The sequence below is a fragment of the Mustela erminea genome, chromosome 7 (assembly GCF_009829155.1).
Source record: "Mustela erminea isolate mMusErm1 chromosome 7, mMusErm1.Pri, whole genome shotgun sequence".
Taxonomy (NCBI): Eukaryota; Metazoa; Chordata; class Mammalia; order Carnivora; family Mustelidae; genus Mustela; species Mustela erminea.
In genome coordinates, this window is record NC_045620.1 from 116165378 (window position 1) to 116189346 (window position 23969).

General features: G+C 38.4%; 1 protein-coding gene across 2 annotated transcripts; it reads left to right on the forward strand.

The window, feature by feature from the left end:
• Nucleotides 1–7962: 7962 nt before the first annotated feature.
• Nucleotides 7963–19521, forward strand: DPY30 (dpy-30 histone methyltransferase complex regulatory subunit). 2 transcript variants are annotated; one of them, XM_032353043.1, is made up of 5 exons: nt 7963–8068; nt 8310–8381; nt 8467–8514; nt 15426–15568; nt 19179–19521. In XM_032353043.1, the coding sequence occupies exons 2-5, from the start codon at nt 8346–8348 to the stop codon at nt 19249–19251; spliced, it is 300 nt and encodes a 99-aa protein (XP_032208934.1). In that variant the 5' UTR covers nt 7963–8068; nt 8310–8345; the 3' UTR covers nt 19252–19521. The 2 variants fall into 2 exon arrangements, with proteins under 2 accessions (XP_032208934.1, XP_032208935.1); XM_032353044.1 differs by having other exon boundaries at nt 8007–8209.
• The last annotated feature ends 4448 nt before the right edge of the window (nt 19522–23969 follow it).

Sequence of the window (23969 nt, forward strand, 5' to 3'; positions counted from 1 at the left end):
GAGCAGGCTCCCCGCCGAGTAGAGAGCCCTTTGTGGGGCTTGATCCCAGGACCCGGAGACCATGACCTGAGCTGAAGGCAGAGGCTTTAACCCACTGAGCCACCCAGGCGCCCCTGCAACAAGTTTTTTAATCAGTTAATTCCTCTGTAAAATGAGTAGACTAAGAATTAAATTTCCAAAATGAAAGAATTCACTTAGAACCTCCAGCATAATACCTGAGATAGAAAAGTCCTCGATAAATTTTGTTTCTGTCCAGAAATCAGACTTTCCGGGGATTTCAGTTTTGAGTCATCTCAATCCACATTTCCTGCCTCTTGGAATTACATCCCAGGCAAACCCATTTTCTGAAGTGACCACTTCCTAAATCTGCCTCAAGAGAAATAGTGCCTGGCTGTGATCCTGGCCTTATAGTCCCGCTGGACTGACAATCCTAACCTGTCATTTAACCCACAGTGTGATGGCCTCCCAATTTTCAGATGGTAAGAACTTGCAGGACACTTAATCTCAAAGGGAATCTGGTCCAGTTTCACCAGGACAAAAAGGAGGAGGTGAGTACTGTGCTAACTAATCCAGGACATTTGGTCACCTTATCACTTTAACCCATTAATTTATTTACCAAGTGACTATCACCAGACAGTTTTTTTGGCTATTTTAGCCCGACTTCTCTTCTGAGGAATTCCTCAGACCTTCAGCTTGAGAGACGCTGGATTATTTGAAGTAGAGACCAACGATAGATATTAAGGACCTCTTTTCAATTAAAAGTAAAATAAAATGGCACACTTAGAGTCAAGAGATTATGGATTTTGAAAAAGGCAGAAAACAAGAGAGAAACAAAAGACAGGGCTGGAGGTAAAGGAGAAGTAGAGTAACAACTGGGGGTATTATTATCCTATAGTTGTGTTACTAAGAGAAAACATATTTGTGGGCAATTAATCACTTCTCATTATTCAATCCACATTGTCATGCACATTATTCACTTATTTGTTCAACAAATAGATATAAACCACAGTCGGGATGCCGGGCAATGAGTAAAATGACAAGATTATAGTAAGGAATAAAATCAGATTTATGGTCTGGTATAGGAGCTTAAAAACTCAAGCAGCAACCAGCAACGGTGGTGAGACGCAGAACGTATAGAAGTTTCAGGTGTGGCTGTGCAATTTAGAAGTATATGTATGATATGAATGATGAAGATTATGAAAAATGGGAGGGTAGCACCCCCTTAATAAATGGGACATCCTGTTACTTAGCTCTAGCTGATTGTTGCCTTTCAAGAATGTGTGGCATACTGGTTTCAAGAGAAACCAGAATTCTGAATTTTTGTGTGGAATCTATGGGTGAGGAGATATTGGCTTAAAATTTAAAAACAAACAATCCAAAACTGAGACACCAGTTTGAGATTCTCTCGTTTCCAGAGGATTTATTCCTAGTGAAAGTGTGAGTGAGCTCATGGTTTTGAAACAGTAGTAGATGTAAGAGTATAAATTGTCACCTAACCTGCTCAACTTGATTTTTAAAGCTTTGATGCTGTGGAGGCATAAGAAGAGGCAGTTAATACAGAATATGAAATGAATGCTCTAGAATAGCAGTCCAAATTCTCAGAGGCTGTATTCAGTCATCACTGTAAGTACTTCATTATAGAAGCAGAGTGTTACATTTCTATGTTTATGGTGGCCAGGGCATGTTTACTCTAGCATACATCAAAAGCAGGGTAATGGAAACTGGTAGCACCGGGTGAATGTTGGGCACGTAACTGGAGTTGTCTATTTTCAAGAGTGGTTTCTACCAACTGCAGTGATTTCAGAAAGCCTTCTTTATCCTGAGATCCTCCTCTCTACCTGGTCAGGTAAGCTCAAATCCTATATTCTGGTAAGGGTATCAAAGTTTCTCCATTTAGGGGCGCCTGGGTGGCTCAGTGGGTTAAGCCTTTGCCTTCGGCTCAGGTCATGATCTCAGGGTCCTGGGATCGAGCCCTGCATCGGGCTCTCTGCTCGGTGGGGAGCCTACTTCCCCCCTCTCTCTCTCTGCCTGCTTCTCTACCTCCTTGTGATCTCTGTCTGTCAAATAATTATATAATCTTAAAAAAAAAAGTTTCTCCATTTACTCTCCTCTTTAGTGTTTCAGTCTGTATTATGGCCTCCTACTCCTCCCAGCTTTACTTAAATACTTTGTCTTTGTTAATACTGCTCCAAAGACCCCTACTTACATATATCTCAGCCTCATCTGAACTTCTTCAGAATTTATGCTCTGTGTCAGTCAACTTAACCGTTATTCAGTTACTATACTGTCATTTAAATATATCACATATATATGTATATATATCTAATGTAAATGAACTAGAATACAAATATATGAGGGCAGGAATTGTAATTTATATTTACCCTAAATTCCCCAACGTTTAAGATCCCCAAGATCACGTTCTTGGTGATTTGCTAGAAGGACTCATTGGACTCAGAATATAGTCAAACTTACAGCTATGATTTATTACAGCAAAAGGATACAAAGCAAAAGCAAAATTAACAAAGGGAAAAGGCACATGGGGCAAAGTCTGGAGAAAACTAAGCTCCAGCTTCTCAGAATCTTCACTCAGTAGCACACAGGACACACTAAATTCCTCCAGCAATGAGTTCTGACAACATGTGTATAATACTGTCTACCACAACTCTCATCACAAACTCAGTGCTTGGGTTTTTATTGGGGCTGATCTTGTAGGCACCCTCTTACTAAGGTGTTCATATAGAGCACCTTAAATTCCAGACTCATAGAAGGAAAGCAGATGTTTAGAAGAAAATATTGGGTTCGCACAAACAGTTTAAGCTACCGTCGTCATTTAGGGAAACTTTTGTATTTGTGTAGGGAGCTGGTTATCATTCAAATTCCCAGATACCAACCAACCTTGCAAGCAGGCCTTTCTAAGCACAGCAGTCTCAGCCTGCTCTGTCAACTCTTTTCTGCACACCACCCACATAAATACTTGGGTGAAAGGAAGGATGAACTGGAAGATTTTTCTTTTAATACTATCATGCAACTGATTAGACTCATTATTCACATAAATATTCTTCCCCAATACTGTATATGTTATGTATAACTACATATTTTCCAATTACAGAAAACAGAATATTTTTATCCTTTTTATTTTAATTAATTTTTTAGAGGGATTGAGAGCATGTAAACGGGATGGGGGGAGGGTAGAGGGAAAGGGAGAGAGAGACTCTTAAGCAGGCTACAGACCCAGCACGAGCCCAGCAAGGAAATCCACCCCTCTACCCTGAGATTATGACTTGAGTTGAAATCAAGAGCTGGATGCTTAACTGAGTCACCCGCGTGCCCCTACCCTTTTTATTTTAAAGCAAATTTATGCTTTTGGGGGAAAAAAGTTCAAGAAATATACAAGTTTGGAAAAAGCAAAGACTTTTCCTCAACATTATCCCTCTCAATATTTTGTTTTATATCTCACCAGACCCTTTGTTATGCACATACAAATATATACATGCAAAACCAGATTATACTATAGAGATTTTCCTGCAATACGCATTTTTTTCCACATAAAATTAGGTAGCAAGTACTTTCCATACCAGTATCTATAGATCTTTTCCATTTTTTCCAGGGGTTTCACAGTAGCCCATTGTATTGAGATATAATTTAACTTATTCCCAATATTTTCCTGCTAAAAACTATGGTATGATAAGTATCCTTCTATTCACACATTTTTGTATTTCTATGGGATAAAGTCCTATAAGTAGAAATGCTTTGTCAAAGTGAATATTCTGTTTTAGTCTATCCCTTTTATGGTAAGCTGTACATACCCTGTAGCAGATTTTGTTTTTGTTTTTTTTTGAGAGAGAGAGAGAGAGAGAGAGAGGGAGGAGGGGCAGAGGAGAGGGAGAGAGAATCCTAAGCCCCTTGAGTCATGGGGCTCAGTCTCACAACCATGAGATAATGACCTTAGCTGAAATCAATGGTTGGGCACTTAACCGACTGAATCACCCAGGCACCCCAACAGCAAATATTTTTTGACTGAGTATTCAGCATCCATTCCCTTTCTGACCCATTCTAAGGTTTTCTCTTGTAGAACCGATCCTCTCCCATTTATCTAATGTTCATACAATTCAGGTGGGATCAACTACTACCAGGTCACATCCTTGTCATTGTTCAGGAATGGGCAGTAATTCAAGACTGTGCTAGTCAGCACATGACATCCACCTTATCAAAAGAACTGATTCAAGATGGATATTTCAAAGCAAAGGTCAGACTTTTGGTACATGGGTAGACCTAAGGGAAGTGATGTGAAAAAGAAAGCATGTTTTCCTGAGTAATTCTAGCAATGATCTCTTCACCATGAGAAAGCAGCCTGAGAATGAATAATACAGCCTGATAATACAGAAGAGATGAAGGCAAGAAAATTGTAGAGAGACAGTATAACAGCCACAACTAAACCTTCTTAGATACCCAGTTTACTACTGGGATTTTCAGTTGTTACTCAGAAAGTCTTACTTGTTTAACAAACTGGAGTTGGGATTTGTTGCTGGAATCCCAAAGCATACTAACCGATACACTTTTTCTCTAGGCATATTCCAGGAGCACAGTCTTTGGAATTAGGTGGAGCTGGGTTGAAATTTCAACTAGCCATGGAGTGCTTGGGAGGCTCAGTTGGTTAAGCACCTGCCTTCGGCTCAGGTCATGATCCCAGGGTCCAGCGATTGAGTCCCATGTCAGGCTCCCTGCTCAGCGGGGAGCCTGCTTCTCCCTCTGCCTCTCCCCCTGCTTGTATCCTCTCTCTTGATGTCTCTCTTTGTCAAATAAATAAATAAAATCTTAAAAAAAATTTAAAAAGCCCATTTGGCATGTTCTTTGTTATACCAACATTTCTGAGATGATGAAGTGGTAAGAGTGCTTGGGCATGGGGTTTGGTAGTGGACACAGGGAACTATGGGTAAAACAGTTGTTTTCTTGTATCAGCCCCCAAAAGATACTTCCTTCGAAAATGATTAGCCAAACCTGGAATATGTATTTGCAGGTCTTCCTCAGAGGCGGTTGGTGTCCCTCCCCACAGACCATTCTCAGAGGGCCTATTTACACTCAATAAATTCTATATCTTCCTTTGCAAAGACAGTTGTGTTTGTGTGTATTAATGTGTGCTGAATCATGTTCTTATTTGAGCACGTTCTCACAAATTAATTAAAAGAAAAAAGAATAGGAACAAAAAAGGTAGGATATTATGATAATGAAGCAGTAGTTAGGTACAGATAAAGCAGAATGTCTCACATACTCATATAGTTTCGCACAAAGCAGTTTCATCTATTTTATCTAATTTGATCCTCTTCATGAAGAATTGTTATCCTCATCCACATGTGGATTCTTCTTCTTCCCCCATTCTTCTTTTTCTGAAGCCCAGAAGAGTTGAATTATTTGCTTACTTCCACATGGTAAAGAGTGAAGGAACTAGGTTCTTATACTCATCTAATCCCAAATCAAGTGCTTGTGTTTTTTTTTTTTTTTTACTATACATACTGTATTATTCCTAAATAAGTATTATCTAATAGATTAATGGTTTTTTTTAAAAAAAGATTTTATTTATTTATTTGACAGACAGAGATTACAAGTAGAGAGGCAGGCAGAGAGAGGAAGGGAAGCAGGCTCCCCGCTGAGCAGAGAGCCCGATGCAGGGCTCAATCCCAGGACCCTGGAATCATGACCTGAGCTGAAAGCAGAGGCTTTAACCCACTGAGCCACCCGGGCGCCCCTAGGTTAATGTTTTATAAATGGAATTTGCATCAAGTCTATAAAAAGGGGGTCAAGCACAGTAATTTTTCTTTATTATTCTAGATTCTAGAATTCTAGTTCTAGAATCTCCAAATTACCATCTCCCTAAAACCCCAAGAAAGACAGAAGTCGGAGTTGTGCTTTGGTGCGAGTCCTTGCCTTCCCTAAGAATTCACTTCTTTTGAAAAAATATTTATTGAATACAAGAAACAAATATGAAGATGAATATAATAAGATTTTTGCCTTGCAGAACTAAAAAATCTAACTTTAACTGCAAACAATATATAAGGCAGAATGAGATAAGTGCTGTAATAAAAAGACATAATAGAAACAGATGAGGGGAGTCATAAACCAGGTTTAGTATGACAAGTCCATACAAGAGTTCTTCTCATTCTTTTAATTTATCCCTCTCTAGAGAATGCACGTTATTGCAAATTTCTGTCATAATCATTGTTCCCAGGGCCCATTCTCTTTAGAATCTTTAACTTCATATAAGAACTCAGCATTCTGCAGTATCTTCAATTAACTTTATACTTCCTATGATTTTCTTGCTAATCCATTTACATCATTTCTAGCTGTCATTTTCCCCCCTCCCATCTCTCCTCTGTGATGGTTTGTTCTCTGAATTTTACAATAAGTTGTAAATGTAAAACATTTGGTGAAAAATTTTTGTAAACCACACTTATAAGTCTTTTTTTAGATTGAGAGAAACCTGGTTGGTAGTTCATTATTCTGTGCTGCTCCCTTTAGTAATCATATATGCATGTATCTTATACACACACATACATACATAAACATATGTAGTCTTTAGTAGTGTCATCTGTATTTGGTTTTGACTGTGAATCAAATACATATATGTTGTAAACCTTCTGATGTAATAGGCACTGTGTGAAGTACTAAGTTATATAAAATAAGGTCCCTATCTGGAAGAAGCTCCGTCTAGCTTCCCATTTTACTAAAACTGTAAGCACTTAGAAAATATATATAAGCAGCTCTCAATTACTTTCTGGAATTTGGAAATATTTGAGTGTCTACCATGTATTGGGAAACGTACACATAACTATTAACTTTCCCCAACTATTCTCTAAACGTCTTTGCTGTTATTTCCCACTCCTGAAAAGCATTTAATCTTACTTTGAGATAATATATGCACTAGTCAATTTCTATAGCTTGTAAATATGCATCTACATCTTTGCATAAATAAGTTCTACATGAAAAATCCTCAAGCATCATATGGTAACTGTCACCAATTACAATACTAATCAAGTATCCATTATAAAATTAAACTTTAAAAACATACCCAAAAGTCTAGTTCCTAAACAAATTTATTTTAGATCTTTATCTACTCAGTTTTTGCAGAGTAACAAAATGTATTCTACCGTTTTCAAAACTTAACATTATAATCACCAATGTTTCTGTATTTCTAGAGTCATGACTTTTAATAGCTTACATTCCCTTATACTGATAAGACATATGTAGTCTCCAAACATTTAATATTAGGTTTTCAAATTTTCGTATTACCAAGTGCTACTACAAATGGGATTAAAGGTAGGAACGTTCATGAGTGTATCGCTTGTATTTACATAAAAATAAATGGAATTTATTGTAATTAAAACAACCGTCTTTGCTATTTAGGAATGTAGGAGGCAAGTTATCCTTTGTGTGTGTGTGTTTTTTTTTTTTTTTTTTTTTTTTTTTTACAAATACATTAGTATCAACAGTATCACACTTTGGAAAGCCAGTTGCTTTTTGCTAACTTTGATACAAATGGAAGGTAGCATTAACATCGCATATTTACAGATTTAAGTATTCGATCAAAGCTTACCATGAAATCCCCAAATGCTGCTCCCCCCCCACCTTTTTAGAATAAAAGACTGACATTCTTTCGTAGACTGTTTAGCTTAGGTCTGATTTTTTTGTAAGAATCACCCAGTGGATGGATGATTTCGCTTCCACGCTGAAGAGCTTCCGCGGAAGACTTCAGGCAGCACTAAGAGATGCGCGGGCCGAACCCCTGAGAGCTGCGGTGGTCACTGCGTCTGCAGCTGGGGTATTGCTCGCCTGGGGTAGGCAGGTTGAAAAACTAGCCTCCCGCAACCGCCGGGGTCAGATTTTTGCCACTCTGTCGACCACACCGGGAAAAGTAGACTCAGCACAGTACCCAGTCCTTCCCCACCCAGGCCCGCCGGGGAGTTCTGCGCAGGCGCGGCGGTTGTGCGACATCCGTCACTTACGGCTGAAGCGGTTTGTGCTGGGAGTTGGTGGAGCGGTGCAGCGCTCTTAAGAACCAGCGGCTTGGGCGCGGGTAATCAGCTCCCTTCCCCCCACCTTTTCCACCTCTTCTAGGTTCTTGGGACAGCTGCGGAGCTTCCGGACCTGATGCGGGCGCCCTGTGTTGGACTGTCCCACCTTGCTCCTCTGCTGCTCCGGGTGCTCCCGCGCCCAGGTGGGGGTGAGGGGCGGGGTCGGGAGCTGGGCTGGACTCCATCCTGGCATCTTCGTGTTGAAATCTCCCGGGTAACTCACGGTTCTTCTTGTTTTCCAAGACTGGTTTCCGGGGATTGTGACTTGCAGGGTCAGCCATGGAGCCAGAGCAGATGCTGGAAGGACAGACGCAGGTACCGGGAGGCCCTGGCTTCAGGGTGGCTGTGTGTAGCGTGAAGGGGTGGCTCACGTCTCAGTGACCTGTGTTTTGTTTTCTAGGTTGCAGAAAACCCTCACTCTGAGTACGGTCTCACAGACAATGTCGAGGTAATTCGCCCGGGTCTTATGCCGTATCTGAACGTCTCTTATGAGCTGGAGAAAACTTGGGATCCATTTTTACTAGGTTGCTTTGCACAAGGGAAAACTTTATCAGCATGAACTAAATCGTATCAGATTATGGGTAGCCTGTTTTGTTAGCGGTGCTAATACTTCGTGGTAAACGGACGTTCAAATTAGTTTTGAGTCAAGAGGTGAACTTCTGAAAATGATGTAAAGAAATGAAAATGCATTACTAATGGCACAATCGTTTTGCATGGTGGGTATTAATGAATCTGTTGGAACATGCTTTCGAAAAACGGCACATTAAAATTGCACCCATTGTCTTTGTAAGTAGAATAGTGTGCTGGTGGAGTCAACATTTAATAAATGTTGATTTCTTTGCGTTCAGTAGTAGATGCCATTGGAAGGTGTAACACACGTAATAGACATTGTTTTTGCCTTACGTAGTTAAGTCTGAACTCAAAGAATTCATGTGAAAAACATAAAAAGGAGGTATATTTTCTTAGAGCTTTTTCATATAAGTGCCAGGAGGTTGTTGTTTAAAAGTAGAAGTTGTTTGTAAATGAATGAATAAATGCTAGGACAAATGAATTAGCCAAAGCTGGGTGGAATTGGTTCGGAAAATAGGTTTCTGGGGGATATGTGTGTTTTACTGGGGGGCCAGGGGAGAAGACATTGCCAGTGATTAAGTTTGGATAAATGTGAGCATGAGTATTAGCAAGCAGAGTAATGATAGTAACAGCTGCTAACATTTCTTTACTTTTACTGTGTGCCAGGCACACTGCTAAGTAATTTTTATATATTTTCAGTCCTGTAAAGCTCAGAGAAGTTGAGTAACTTGTGTAAGGACACCACAAAGTAAGTGGAGGGCTGTGTGTTAAACACAGGGAGGTTGACATTTTTGAGGTACAGTTAAATTGTGTTGATGATATTGAGTCCCCTGGCATGTGGAATGACCACTCTGTGCCTTATGAAATTGCTAGGAATGTTTCTGCATTTGATATCAGTATTAAGAAGAGAACTTCTTTTCATAATGTAATCTTTAATTGAACCTGGTGAAGATCCTCTACACCACTTTGTGTTCTGTTCATTTAAGAAACTTCTTTATAGACAACAGTCTTTTTTTTTTTTAACTTTTTATTATTTTTTATTTTTTAAAGATTTTATCTATTTGGCAGAGAGACAGTGATAGGGGGAACACAAGGAGGGGGGGAGTGGGAGAGGGAGAAACAGGCTTCCCACCCAGTGGGGACCCTGACTTGGGGCTCCATCCCAGGACTCTGGGATCGTGACCTGAGCTGAAGGCAGATGCTTAACAACTGAGCCATCCAGGCGCCCCGTCAGCAGTCTTTTCTTGATGGTGCTTGTATATGAAGGCAGAGTCATGATACATTAGAGCAGTGATTCTGAGAGTCTTTCTCTCAGGTCCTCAGACCAATTTCCGTGGTAAAGTGAGAAAAAAGGTGAGAGCAAGGGAGTGTTTGATAATGATACATTGTTTGGTGATCAGTCTTCTGCTTCTGTAATTTTAAAATGCCCATTCTTTATGAATTAATGGTATAAAATAAGAGTTTATTTATTGGTAAGTTTTTACTTGGCAAAATAGTGTAAACATTCTTATGTTAGCCCCTTTGTTCATTGTGTAATCTTTAATTTGTTGTAGTATTTGAAAGTCTGGAAACCGCTAGTCTTTAGCTGCTGCTACTTTTTCTCTTAGTCTGTTTTATTTTCTTTATTGGCTTATATGTTATAATTTCTTTTTAGGAGCTTGCTTTACAGTTTATAGCATGCAAGTCTAACTTCACAATTTACCTTCAAGTGGTATTATTTCATTTTGTGTATAGTACAAAAACCTTACAAAAAGGGTGCCTGGGTGGCCCAGTCGGTTGAGCGTTGGACTCTTGGTTTCAGCTTAGGTCATGATTTCTTGAGTTGGGGGATCCAGACCCCAGTCAGGCTCCTAGCTCAGCAGGAGCTTGAAAGATTCTCTTTCTCTGTCCTTCCTTCTGCTTGTTCTCTCTCTCTCTCTCTTAAATAAATAAATCTTAAAAAAAAAAAAAAGAAAAAAAAAAAGATCAGACCAAAACCATACAACAGTATTCTCCCATTTTTCTCACAACTGGCCTTTGTACTGCTGTTACATATTTTACTTCCATTTATGTTATAAATCCTGTAATTAACCTTTTAAAGAAAAATAAAAAGTTAATTATCTTAGAAGAGATTTAAACAGTAAGAGAAAGGAATATTTTACAGTTACCCATGTATGTACCTTTTACCATATTTGCCATCTTGACTCTTCGAGATCACAAGTAGGCAGAGAGGCAGGCAGAGAGAGAGGAGGAAGCAGGCTCCCAGCTGAGGGAGCTGAGGGGAGCCCGATGCGGGGCTTGAGTCTAGGACCCTGATACATGACCGGAGCTGAAGGCAGAGGGTTAACCTACTGAGCCACCCAGGCGCCCCTCTTCCTTTTTTTTTTAAATTAAGATTTTATTTATTTGAGACAATGGAAGAGCATGCTCAAGCAGGTGGGGGGAGAGGGAGAAGGAGGCTCTCTTCTGAGAGGGAGCTGAATGTGGGGCTCAGTCCTGGGAACCCAGGATTATGACCTCAGCCAAAGGCAGACGCTTAACTGACTGAGCTACCCAAGTGCCCCTTGACTCTTCATTCTTTAGTGTAGATCCAGATTTCCTTCTGCCTTAAGGGCTGCTTTTAACATTTCTTGTAGTGTAGGTCTGCTGGTCTGCTGGTAAGGAATTCTTCAAACTTCTGAATGTCTGAAAAATCATTATTTTGTCCTTTTTTTATGGTCTTTATTGCTGAGATATTTTTGCTAGGTATAGATTTGCTCCACTGTCTTTTCGGCTGACATTGTTTCTGACAGGATATCTGCAATCACTCCTTTCTTTGCTTCTGCATACTTAAAGTATATTCTTTTGGTGCTTTTATGATTTTATTATGAGTTTTAAATGATTCAATATGATATGTCTCTGTGTAATTTTTATTTTCAATTAATTAATTAATTAATTTGTGTAGTTTTTAAATAAAAATATGCGTGTTGTGCTTAGGATTCGGCGAGTTTCTTGGATCTGTGGCTTTAGAATTTTCATGAAATTTGGAAAAATTTCAGCCATTATTTCTTCAAAAGTACTCTCTAAGCTTGATTTAGTTATTTTTCCTCTCCCTTCTTGAAGGTGTGGAAGATGTTATAATAACTGGTTAATAGCGCTGCCTGTTCTATCATCTGTATCATTTCTGGGTCTATTTTTGTAGGTTGAATTTTTCCCTCATTATGGGTAATATATCCTGCTGCTTTGCCTGCATGGTGATTTCTTATTGGAGGCTGGACATTGTGCATTTTACCTTGTTGTGTACTGGTTATTTTTATTTTTGTAATCCTTCAAACTTATTTTTTTCCAGGTTTTTTTTTTTTTTTTTTTTTTTTTTTTTTTTTTTTTAAAGATTTTATTTATTTTATTTGACAGACAGAGATTACAAGTAGGCAGAGAGGCAGGCAGAGAGAGAGAGAGAGGAGGAAGCAGGCTCCCTGCTGAGCAGAGAGCCCGATGCGGGACTCGATCCCAGGACCCTGAGATCATGACCTGAGCCGAAGGCAGCGGCTTAACCCACTGAGCCACCCAGGCGCCCTGTTTTTGTTTTTTAATTTGAGAGAGAAAGTGAGAGCAGGAGAACTGGGAGGGTCAGAGGGAGAAGCAGACTTTCCACCCAACAGGGAGCCTGACTTGGGACAGGATCCTGGGACTCCAGGATCATGACCTGAGCTGTAAGGCAAGTCGCTCACCTGGCTGAGCCACCCAGCCCCTCTCCTTCAGACATTCTTGAGCTTTGTCCTAGGATACACTTAAGTTACTGAGGAACAGTTTGATTCTTTTGAGGTTTGCTTTAAGCTTTGTTAGGTAGAACAAGACCAACCTTTAATTTAGGCCTAATATCTTCCTCTTTCATTTCCCCCAGTGTTTCATGTATTACAGTTTTCCAATTTTGGGTCACAGGAACATGAACTATTCCTGGCCTTGGATGAGATGTAGGGATTATGTCTCCTGCTCATTCTAGGTGTTTTTTTCCTTGGCCTTGCGTAGTTTACTGTTATGCATACCCTGATAAGTATTCACTTGAAGACTGCTACGCAGTCTCTTTAGTCTCTTTCTGCACATCTCTCTCCTCTCCATGCACTTTGCAATACTTTGTCCTAAAAATTCTAGTTGTTTTGATCTCCCTGAAGTTTCAAGTCTGGCTTCTCAGCTCAGGGAGACTTCTGGGCTCTGCTTTGGTTCTATAAGTTTTCTTTGCATCCTATCAGTTTTCTTGGCAGGAAGCATCTTATAAGTTTTCAAGGCAGGAAGTAGTAAGCTGGGACAATCCTAAGGCTCCCCTTATTTTTTTTCCCATTTTTGTGATTATTGTTGTATACCGTTAACACCTTTCACCTTTTGGGGGGTGGTAATTTGGATATGTATATTTTTAGATTAATTCAGGATTTGGGCTCAACTAAAATTAATCATGGCAGTAGGCACATAGTAGATATTAAATATTTGAAAAATTGAGAGGATTTGGTCAGGAGGTTTATTATAAAATCTATAGGAATTGTTCAGGTGTTGCTGTTTCTTATTGAAGGCATTGGAATATCATGTAAATGGTTAGTTTTTTTGTTGTATATGAGTATTATCTGTTAAGATTTACCAAGGAACAATAAATTTCTTAATCCATGAGCAAATAAATAACTTTTACCATTAGTTAGGTATAGAACATTATTGTCTTAAATATAAATCTCAAAAAAGATGGAAAATGAGCAAAATTAGAATAGTTGGTAGACATAGTTTTGGGAACTATCTTTGGAAACCATGGTCTATACATATATTTTGGGTATATGATTAAAGTTTTTTTTTGTTTTCTACCACTTTTTACAAAATAAAATTGTCTAAAAAACTAAGTCTAGAAAATGTTTTCTTTTTTGTTGTTGTTGACTCATTTATATCCAGTTTGAGTATGATTGAAGTTAAAGTTCAGTTTTTTTTAAATGATTTTATTGTTAAGTAATCTCTATACCTAATATGGAGCTCAAGCCTACACCCTGAGATCAAGACTGCACGCTCTACCAACTGAGCCAGGTGCCCCAAAAGTTCATTTGTTTTATTTTATTTTTAAAAATTTATTAATTTGAGAGAGAGAGTGAGCACAAGCTAGGGGAGGGTCAGAGAGAGAGGGAGAAGTAGGCTTCCTGCTGAGGCGGGGAGTCTGATGTGAGGCTCTATCCCAGAACCCTAGGACCATGCATGACCTGAGTCGAAGGCAGACGCTTAGCTGACCGAGCCACTCAGGTTCCCCCAGAAGTTCATTTAAATGAAAATGCTCTTAATAATGCTTTGCCTTTTATTTATTATTTTAAGATTTTATTTATTTATTTGACAGAGATCACAAGTAGGCAGGGAGGCAGGCAGAGAGGAGGAAGCAGGCTCCCTGCGGAGCAGAGAGCCCGATGTGGTGCTCCATCCCAGGACCCTGGGATCATGACCTGAGCCGAAGGCAGAGGCTTTAACTCACTGAGCCACCCAGGTGCCCCAGTGTTTTGCCTTTTAGATAGGCTCTTATTTCTAAGTTTCTAAAATGGTCAATTTGTAAAAGAATGCGAAGTTTTTCAATAAAGCAGTTTTTGATGTTCTTGGTGTCAGATGAATCTATGTCAAAGACCTAAAATTTGGGGATTCTTTAGGAGTAGAAATTATAAGTTGTTTCTTAAACATCATTTAAGTATCACATTAGTGATCTTTTCCAGATTAGTAATTTCCCCTATTTTTTAGCTATCGTTTTCTTAATATTTTTCTTGATTCTGTTCACTTTTATTTATTGTTTATTTTTTAAAAAGATTTTATTTATTTGACAGACAGTTCACAAGTAGGCAGAAAGGGGGATCTAGGCTCTCCACTGAGCAGAGATTTTATTTATTTATTTGACAGACAGAGACCACCAGTAGGCAGAGAGGCAGGCAGAGAGAGAGGGGGAAGCAGGCTCCCTGCTCAGCAATGCTGGGCTGATCCCAGGACCCTGAGATCATGACCTGAGCTGAAGGCAGAAACTTAACCCACTGAGCCACCCAAGTGCCCCAATTCTCTTCACTTTTCAAAATCACGAAGGTTGGGTCTCTGTTGTGGTCTCTGTCTGTCAAATAAATAAATAAAATCTTTAAAAAAAATCATAAAGGCATTTCTTTAAAGAAACAAATGGAAAAACATTTTCATTTTGATAGAGGATAACCATAAAAATGAAAACTGAATACAAAATGGTGGTAATAAATTTTACGTATATTCTATTGCCATTGGAAAGCTCTGCCTGTTCTCTGGGTAAAGAGAGTTTAGCAAATGTTACAGAAGTGTTACAGACCTATCAATGCCAAAGCGAGTCTTGTCCTTGATACTGTCTGTAATGAAAGAATTGAAACAGGTCTAGCTTTCTCAGTGATTCAGTGCTACTTAGTGTCCTATCTCGATTTTTTGAAGCATAGTGTAAGAAGGTATTCTTATAAAAAAAAAGAAAGCACTTGTATTTACTCCTAAACAGGCAGAAGGAAAGGGAGAAGGAGTAGGATCTGGAGATACAGGAATGTGTGGCTTACTCAGTCCATAGCATGTGCAGTGCTTGATCTCAGGCTCCTGAATTCAAGCCCCACACTGAAAAGAATGAGATACTGTATTGCCTTCAGAGAGGAAAAGTTTAAATGGAATTTAGAAACGGGTCTGATTTTATTTGAGATTTGCTGTTCAATATCAGCTTTCTAGTCATTGATTTGCCTTTTTTATTAGTTTCATATGTCCATTAATTTTTGTTTAGCACTCAGAATAATCTAGTTATTTGTAATATATATGCATGTTTTTTGAATCCACTAGAGGATAGTAGACAATGAGAAGATTAATGCAGAAAAGTCATCAAAACAGAAAGTGGATCTCCAGTCTTTGCCAACTCGTGCCTACCTGGATCAGACAGTTGTGCCTATTTTATTACAGGGACTTGCTGTGCTTGCGAAAGAAAGGTAAGATGATACTGTCTGCAAATGGAGTTACCAGAGAAAGCTAAATAAAGACTTCCCCAATTGAAATATCATTAGTTTAAAAAAAAAGAAAAAAAGGAATATCATTAGTAGTGTTATTTTTAAAATAGAAGAAATTTATGGATGTTAGAATTAAAAATAAGTCAGCCATAATCTCATCAGTTCAGACACTTTGATTTATCTCTACTAGTGTTGGATCATATGTCTGTTTGTAAAGCTTTGGAATCATGGTATACATGTAATTATATGTGTTCTTTTTACTTAATATTATAACTTAAAACTTTTTCCTTATCTCTGCATAGCCTTTGTGGTGTTATTGTAACAACACTGCAATTAACTTAGTCATTTTCTCATTGTAGAACACGTAGGTCCAATTTTCTTTGTTAATGTAAATTAGCAAGCACTTTATATGTTTTAATGCTTCTTTTGCCTTTATTTAATTTTTCTTTTAAGATTTTATTTCTTTGAGAGCATGCTCAAGAGAGCAAGAGGTGGGGGGAGGGACAGAAGTAGAGGGAGAAACAGGCTCCCTACTGAGTAGGACCCTGGGATTATGACCTGAACTTTGAAGGCAGACACATAACTGAGCCACCCAGGCATCCCTGTTTAATTACTTCTTTCTTTCTTTCTTTTTTTTTTTTTTAATTTAAGATTTTATTTATTTGACAGAGACACAGTGAGAGAGGGAATACAAGCAGGGGGAGTAGGAGAGGAAGAGCAGGCTTCCTGTCCCGCCCCCCTCCCCTACCAGTAGGGAGCCTGATGTGGGGCTCTGACCCAAGTGGGAGGGGAAGTTAGATGCTTAATGACTGAGCCGCCCAGGCGCTCCTAATTACTTTCTTATGATAAATTTACAAGAGTTGATTTGCTAGTTTGAGGAACATGATTATTAAGTGTTTGACACATAAAATCACTTTTCTCTCCAAAAGTTTGTCCTCAGATTTCTTCCACTATCATAACCTCAGCAGCATGAGTGTTATTATAAACTTGTCTTGCCAAGCTATTTTGATTTATATTTCTTTGTTAGCAGCATCACAAGTTTTTTTCTGTACATGTTTTTTCCTTGTAATCCTACCTTAGTTCTTTTTGTATAAGCAAATCCAGTAAGAAAAATGTTTTCGTAAGTTGGTTATGTGTATAAAATAGGATTTGTTTATGACTGCAGGTTATGTCTTGGCTCTAATACTATTAATTAAAATAGGATATCTTTTTGGGACGCCTGGGTGGCTCAGTTGGTTAAGCAGCTGCCTTCGGCTCAGGTCATGATCCCAGCGTCCTGGGATCGAGTCCCGCATCGGGCTCCTTGCTCCGCGGGGAGCCTGCTTCTCCCTCTGACTCTGCCTTCCACTCTGTCTGCCTGTGCTCGCTCTCGCTCGCTCTCTGTCTGACAAATAAAAAAAAAAAAAAAAAAAAATCTTAAAATAGGATATCTTTTATATATATTTTTATTCTTAATCTACAGAAGGTTGATATAGGGGGATTATAAATACTGCTTTAAATGCTAGAAGGAAAAATTTGAAGTTTTTAAGTAACATGCTATTGGTAAATATACTTTTTAAGTTAGGAATTCTGGCAAAATTATTCATGAAATTAATTATAAATGTGTGAAAAATTGTTAAGTCTAGGTGGTTCAAAAGACTGTTTAAAATCCAAAGGAATATTTTGAGATCATTGTAAATTAATCCTAAATACGCCTTTTCATAGTAGGATTTTAAATAGCTGATTTCCCCAACTTTTTGTCTTTTGACTTGTTTTCTTAGCAAGAATACTTTAAGGAAAAGTAATAATATGAAATATATTTTTTGTTAACATTTTTTCCTAGTTTTATTGGGAAATAATTAATATATATCACTGTATAAGCCTAAGGCATATAGAATAGTGGTTTGATTTACATATATTATGAAATGATTCCACAGTGGGTTTAGTTAACATCCACCATCTCAGATAGATGCAATAAAAAGAAAAAAAAAAAAGAAATTCTTGTGATGAGAACTGTTAGGTACTACCCTTAACAACTTTGCTCTCTATCCCACAGCAGTGTTAGCTGTGCTCATTGTGTCGTACATCATAGCCCTGATGTTTATTCATCTTGTAACTGGAAGTGTGTACCTTTGAGCACCTTCCTCCAATTCCCCATTCTCCCACCACTTAATTTCTTTTAAAGATTTTATTTATTTATTTGACAGAGCACAAGTAAGCAGAGCAGTAGGCAGAGGGTGAGAGAGAAGCAGACGTCTGTGGACCAGAGACCAGGACCCTGGAATCATGACTTGAGCCAAAGGCAGATGCTTAACTGCTTAACTGAGTCACCCAGATACCCTTACCACTTCTTAATTTTAAAATAGGTTTAACTTCTCAGTTGCACTGTGTGGTAGCAGTATTAGAACTATTATTGATTTAAGTATTTGAAGTAAAATAGAGGTGACTTTGTTTTTTTTTTAAAAAGATTTTATTGGGGGGGCGCCTGGGTGGCTCAGTGGGTTAAGCCGCTGCCTTCGGCTCAGGTCATGATCCCAGGGTCCTGGGATCGAGCCCCGCATCGGGCTCTCTGCTCAGCCGCGAGCCTGCTTCCTCCTCTCTCTCTGCCTGCTTGTGATCTCTCTCTGTCGAATAAATAAATAAAATCTTAAAAAAAAAAAAAAGATTTTATTGGGGTCCCTGGGTGGCTCAGTGGGTTAAGCCTCTGCCTTCACTCAGGTCATGATCTCAGGGTCCTGGGATCAAGCCCCACGTCAGGCTCTCTGCTCAGCAGGGAGCTTGCTTCCCCCTCTCTCTCTATGCCTGTCTCTCTGCCTATCTATGATCTCTCTCTGTCAAATAAATAAAATATTTAAAAAAAAAAAGATTTTATTTACTTGTCAGAGAGAGAGGGCACAAGGAGGGGGAGTGGCAGACAGAGGGAGAAGCAGGCTCCCTGCTGAGCAAGGAGCCCGATATGGGGCTTGATCCCAGGATCCCAGGATCATGACCTGGACTGAAACCAACCGAGCCACCCAGGCATCCTGAGAGGTGCCTTTTTAAAAAGAAACACACCAGTACTTTTTTGTCCAAATGAAGATTGAATCCTTTGATTAGTTCTTGGGGGTTCATCCACTTGTCTCAGTGATGCTATAGCCATTTTCCTATATTGTTTTTGTACTCTTATTGAAAGGTAATACCTGCAGGAAAAATTGTGTGTATCATAGGTGTACGGTTTGATGAGTTTTCAGAATCCAAATGTAGCCACATAACTTGGACTTAGATCAAGAAACTGTATACTGTCAGGATCCCAGAATTCTCCCTCGTGACCCCTTTAAGTCATTATCCCCCCTGCATAATTGTCATCCCATGGCCAAAAATTACATTTTTGAAACTCGTGTTTTAGAATTGTGTTAAAACCAGATTTAAACCATAACAAAACTTTCAGTTTCTTTTCACTATGTTGTTGACTGATTTACTTGCATATTTCATTCACCATATTTACCACAAATGGCCTTTGAAAGTAAAATGAAAATTAAGCTGAGAAAGATGTGTTTTTGTTATGGAACAGTACATTTAAATTAATATGCTTAGAATATAAATTTCTAAACTTTGGATTTCTTTTCCCTTACAGACCACCAAATCCCATTGAATTTCTAGCATCCTATCTTTTAAAAAACAAGGCACAGTTTGAAGATCGAAACTGACTTACTGGGAAGAACAGAAAATTTTGATTTCTACTGTAGATTTACATGATTAAGAGGCAGCTTTAATTGCCATGATTTTTCCCCCTTTTTGGAAGTATAAGAACCGTCAGGACAACAGAACTTATTTCCGGAATTGCAGAAGAAAACATATATTCCTTATTTTGATTTAATCACCATACTTATTTAATGAGTATATTCTGTGCAATTTTTTCTCAGATTGTCTTTAACTTTGTTTTTAAATGACCTTCAAAATAAACTGTTAAAACGTCACTATTTGAAAGTAGTTTTTGTTTTATATGATAAATATTTTATATGGTTCAGTTATTTTCATGAATTGCTTCTTTCTTGGGTCTTAGAATGCTGCAGAGTTTTACAGCATGAATGTACACCAGAGTCAAGTTCAACCTAAAGAAAAGCTCAGCCAGTTTTTCTCAACGTTATCCTTGGACCTCTTGGAGGGTGGGATCTAGGCATCTTCAGTTTTTAACATCACAGGTGACCCTGATGCACAGTGAAGTTGGGGTATTGCGGAGGTTGTGGAGGTTGTGCAATATCCTTCATTGCTATAAACCTTTGTGGTAGTAATATAGTAATAGCTGTTTTTTATTACAATTCTGCGTATCAGGCATAAGTACTATTTTACTTAAATTATCTTTAATATAGCAACTCTACAAAGCAGATATTGTTATTCCCATTTTGCAGATGAGGAAACATTTGGAGAGATTAAGTGACTTGCTCAAGACCACACTGCTGGTAAGTGCTTGAATGGCATTCAAACCCAGTTCTGCCAGTGTGTTGCTGCTAGAGAGCCACGTGAGGAGTACTTGTGTGAGTTCACATCATTGCTGCTTTTGGCAATAAAAAACACCAGCCAGTCCTCTTTTGGGGGTCTGCTTACTTTGTCCTGTATGAAAAAACTAAGATAATTCATTAGTTCTGGAAAAAGAAAACTGAAGAAAGCCAGGCAGGAAGAATATTAAGGGAAGTAGTTCTCAGCGGGGAATGACTTTGCCTTTTCACTCCAGAGCACATTTGGCTGTGTCTAGAAACATTTTGGTTGTCACTGCTCAAGTAAGGTGGAGTTCTACTGGCATCTAGTGGGTAATGGCCAGGAATGCTGCTAAATATTTCATAACACACAGGCCAGCCTGCACGCCCCTCCATCCACAAGAATTTTCCAGTTCAAAATATCAATTCATGCAAAGGTTGAGATAGCCTGCCTTGGGAGCACCTGGCTGGCTCAGTTGGTAGCAGGCAACTCTTGATCTCAGGATCATGAGTTCAAGGCCCACACTGGGCATAGAGTTTTCTTAAAGAAAAGAAAAAACCCTTCTTTGGAAGCACATTAAAGATGTGTGTCCAAGCTAAACATGTGAAAACAAAGTTGAGGTACGAGCTATGCTAATGAGGTATGTCTTAAGTTTAATACCGGAAAAGCTTATTTCAGTAGGAGTGACACTTGGGGCAAGGTGACATGGTTTTGATTTAAACTTGCAGATGTGTATAATTTGCATAGGAAAAATGTGCGAAGATTGGGATCTCTTGCTTATGTAGTAGTTTCTGCAAATACTAATTCTATCTGATACATTTTGGTTATTTGGCTAACTTCCTACATTAATCTGCCCAAGTCTTTTTTGTGGTATTTTAACATTTGATTAAGTACTAATTGGGTAATTTTTTATTAAAGCATCAATAATTTTACCATCTTACAGCAGTTCTTCATCTATGATTTACATCAGAGCCACTTGGGATCTTCTCAAATATATTTCATATATATATAGCCCTGGAGAACCTGATTAAATTGTGATAGAGCCTGGCTTCTGAATTTGACAAAAACTCTTCAAGGCACTCTGATAGAACCTCTGGTGAAGACCATTTAGAAGTAATGCAGTACCCTGCCTAGTGCTACATTACTTCTAGTGTTATATTATCTTTGAGTTGGGGCTTAAATTACTCAATCTTGAAATTGATACTTTTTAAAGTAACAGCTGAGAATAGACATATCTTTTGCTGGCAGTGCACATGCTACTTAACCAAGCCCTTATCATGTGCCAGGCACCATGCTAAATACATGAATTGTAAATCTGCCAAACCCTGTGAGGTAGGTTTAATTTTAATACCTCATTTTTAGTTGAGAAAAATGAGGTTTAGTTAACTTGCTCAAGGTTATAGGGGAAGTAAGTTTGGGGCAGGGATTCAAACCCAGTTTAATGCTACTTTCCCTTAATCCTATATTACCCTCTGCTCTAATGCTCTCAGGTGTGCTTAGAATTTTTCTTTTGGGGGAAAATCCATATCCTCTTGCGTGTGTATAGTAGAAACCCTTATATCTAGTTGGTAAATGAAAAAGTGAGTCATGGTAGGAAATCATAAATGACATTGAACAGTTTCTTTTTTAAACTTAAACATAATAATCTATATTAACTTGTTAATATTTCTTTTCCAATCTTTTCTCTGTGATTGGGTTCTCTGATGGGAATTCTGTATCATTTTTCTTCCTCAAACCACTCCTGTAGTGTATGGTCTGCACATTTAGTATCAGGGTTTTTGAGAGTAGAGTATGCTGTTAGACATTTGAGCAGTAATTTATAGAATCTTAAGCTTTTTTTCTTGATTTTTTTCTCCAGCCTTCAGTCTTCTTACCTGCTTCTGATTTGACAGTTTTTAACTTAATCTTTCCAAAGCATTCCACCTAATTTTTTTTTTTAAAGATTATATTTATTCATTTGACAGACAGAGATCACAAGTGGGCAGAGGGGCAGGCAGAGAGAGCGAGAGGAGGAAGCAGGATCCCTGCTGAGCAGAGAGCCCGATGCGGGGCTCAATCCCAGGACTCTGGGATCATGACCTGAGTCGAAGGCAGAGGCTTAACCCACTGAGCCACTCAGGTGCCCCTCCACCTAATTTTTGTACACCTTTTGCATTGTGTGTTTTTGTTTCATTGGTTTATGTAATATTTAATTAAATTATGTAATGGTAGTACCTAGTGCAACTGGCATAAATTAGCTGGAGAACACTATTGACCTGTGTTAGTTATGTACACAAACCTGGGGAGGAGCCTGCAATCATGTGAGAATTTCCTAAAAAGTGTAGTCTATAAGCTTTAAGAGTTCAACCTTATTTTACCATGGGAATGGAGAACATCACTTACTCCTGTAAGCTGATGAAATAGGAACGAGTCAAGCAAGTTTCTCTATACTTTGATGATGTATTTTACATGTAGCTGGCAATTGTATTATAGAAACCATTCCTACCCTTCGAACGCTTAATGGATAAGTTATTGTTTAGTAAACAAATACAGAAATAGAGTAGAAAAACCTGTATGTTATGAGTGAATTTTTTTTTGACAGAGATGACAAGTAGGCAGAGAGGCAGGCAGAGAGAGAGGGAAACAGGCTCCCTGCTGAGTAGAGAGCCTGATGGGATGCAGGGCTCCATGCGGGGCTCAATCCCAGGACCCTGAGATGAGGACCTGAGCGGAAGGCAGAGGCTTAACCCACTGAACACCCAGGTGCCCCTATAGAGTGAATTCTTGAATTACATTGGTAGGTAGGTTAGTGGGAGGACCAGTAGAGCAAGTCAGGCATAGATTCATAGGGGAAATGGAGACCTTGAACTGAAAAAAAGAAAAATGGTTTGGATAGAATGACAGCATTGTTTACTTAATTCTGATGATCCTATGGGAAGAATATTGAACCTTTGCTTAAATTTCATTTAGGAGAAGGTATAGTGGGATTTTGAGATTGATAACTTCCTGTTAGAAACATGATAGAATGGCTGTAGGGGTAGTATAAAATATTATAGCCAGGTATTTTTCTGGACTGGATTCCAAAAAGGCATTAACAAATTGGGAGGCCTGATACATATATCACACTGTAGAAATAAGGGACCAAGTCGAAAGCTGCAAATGGCTATCACTGAGAATCTATTTATTTAAAAATCTCTACATTTAAATTGGACTTCTGGGATATGAAATGAGTGTTTTCCATTATGTGGATCTCCATTAATTTAGGGGAGCTAAGTGAATAGTTTCAACATATTTCTTTCAAGAGTCTATCCTTGAATAAGGTAGCTAAAAAAGATGGACAGAAGTAATAATGATGGGATATATTGAGAGCATTCTAGGTCTTTTAACCTTTCACTTTTCTTGGTATTTTGGTCTTTGCTGAGTTTGACCAGTAAAAAAAAAAGTAGGAAAGTAATATAATAGTGGAAAATGGGTCACCAGATATAAAGGGGCCAGGCAGTAATGAATATGTATTTTCTTTAAAAAAAAAAAAATTCTTATCAGCTTTAAAAATAAAACCCTTAAAACCTTTTAACTATTATTTCATTTCTGGAAATTTGAAATAATATTAACAATAAATATGAAAAAAGTTTTACAAAATTTATTAAAAAATTGGGAGTGAACAGACTTTTAATAAGAATCACTAAATATGTACTTTGTAAAGTACATAATACAAAAAATATGTATTTTGTAAATATGTACAATATATACATTGTCAGGTACATAGTTAAATATTTGATGAATATTAATAAGCTTAGCTTCTGATGGAAGGGCAAACAATGTTAGATTGGAGTACTATTTTTTTTTTTTTTTAAGATTTTATTTATTTGAGAGAGAGCGAGAAAGAGAGCACAAGCAGGAGAGGCAGGGGCGGGGGCAGAGGGAGAGGGAAAAGCAGACTCCCCACTGAGCGGGGAGCTTGACATGGCTC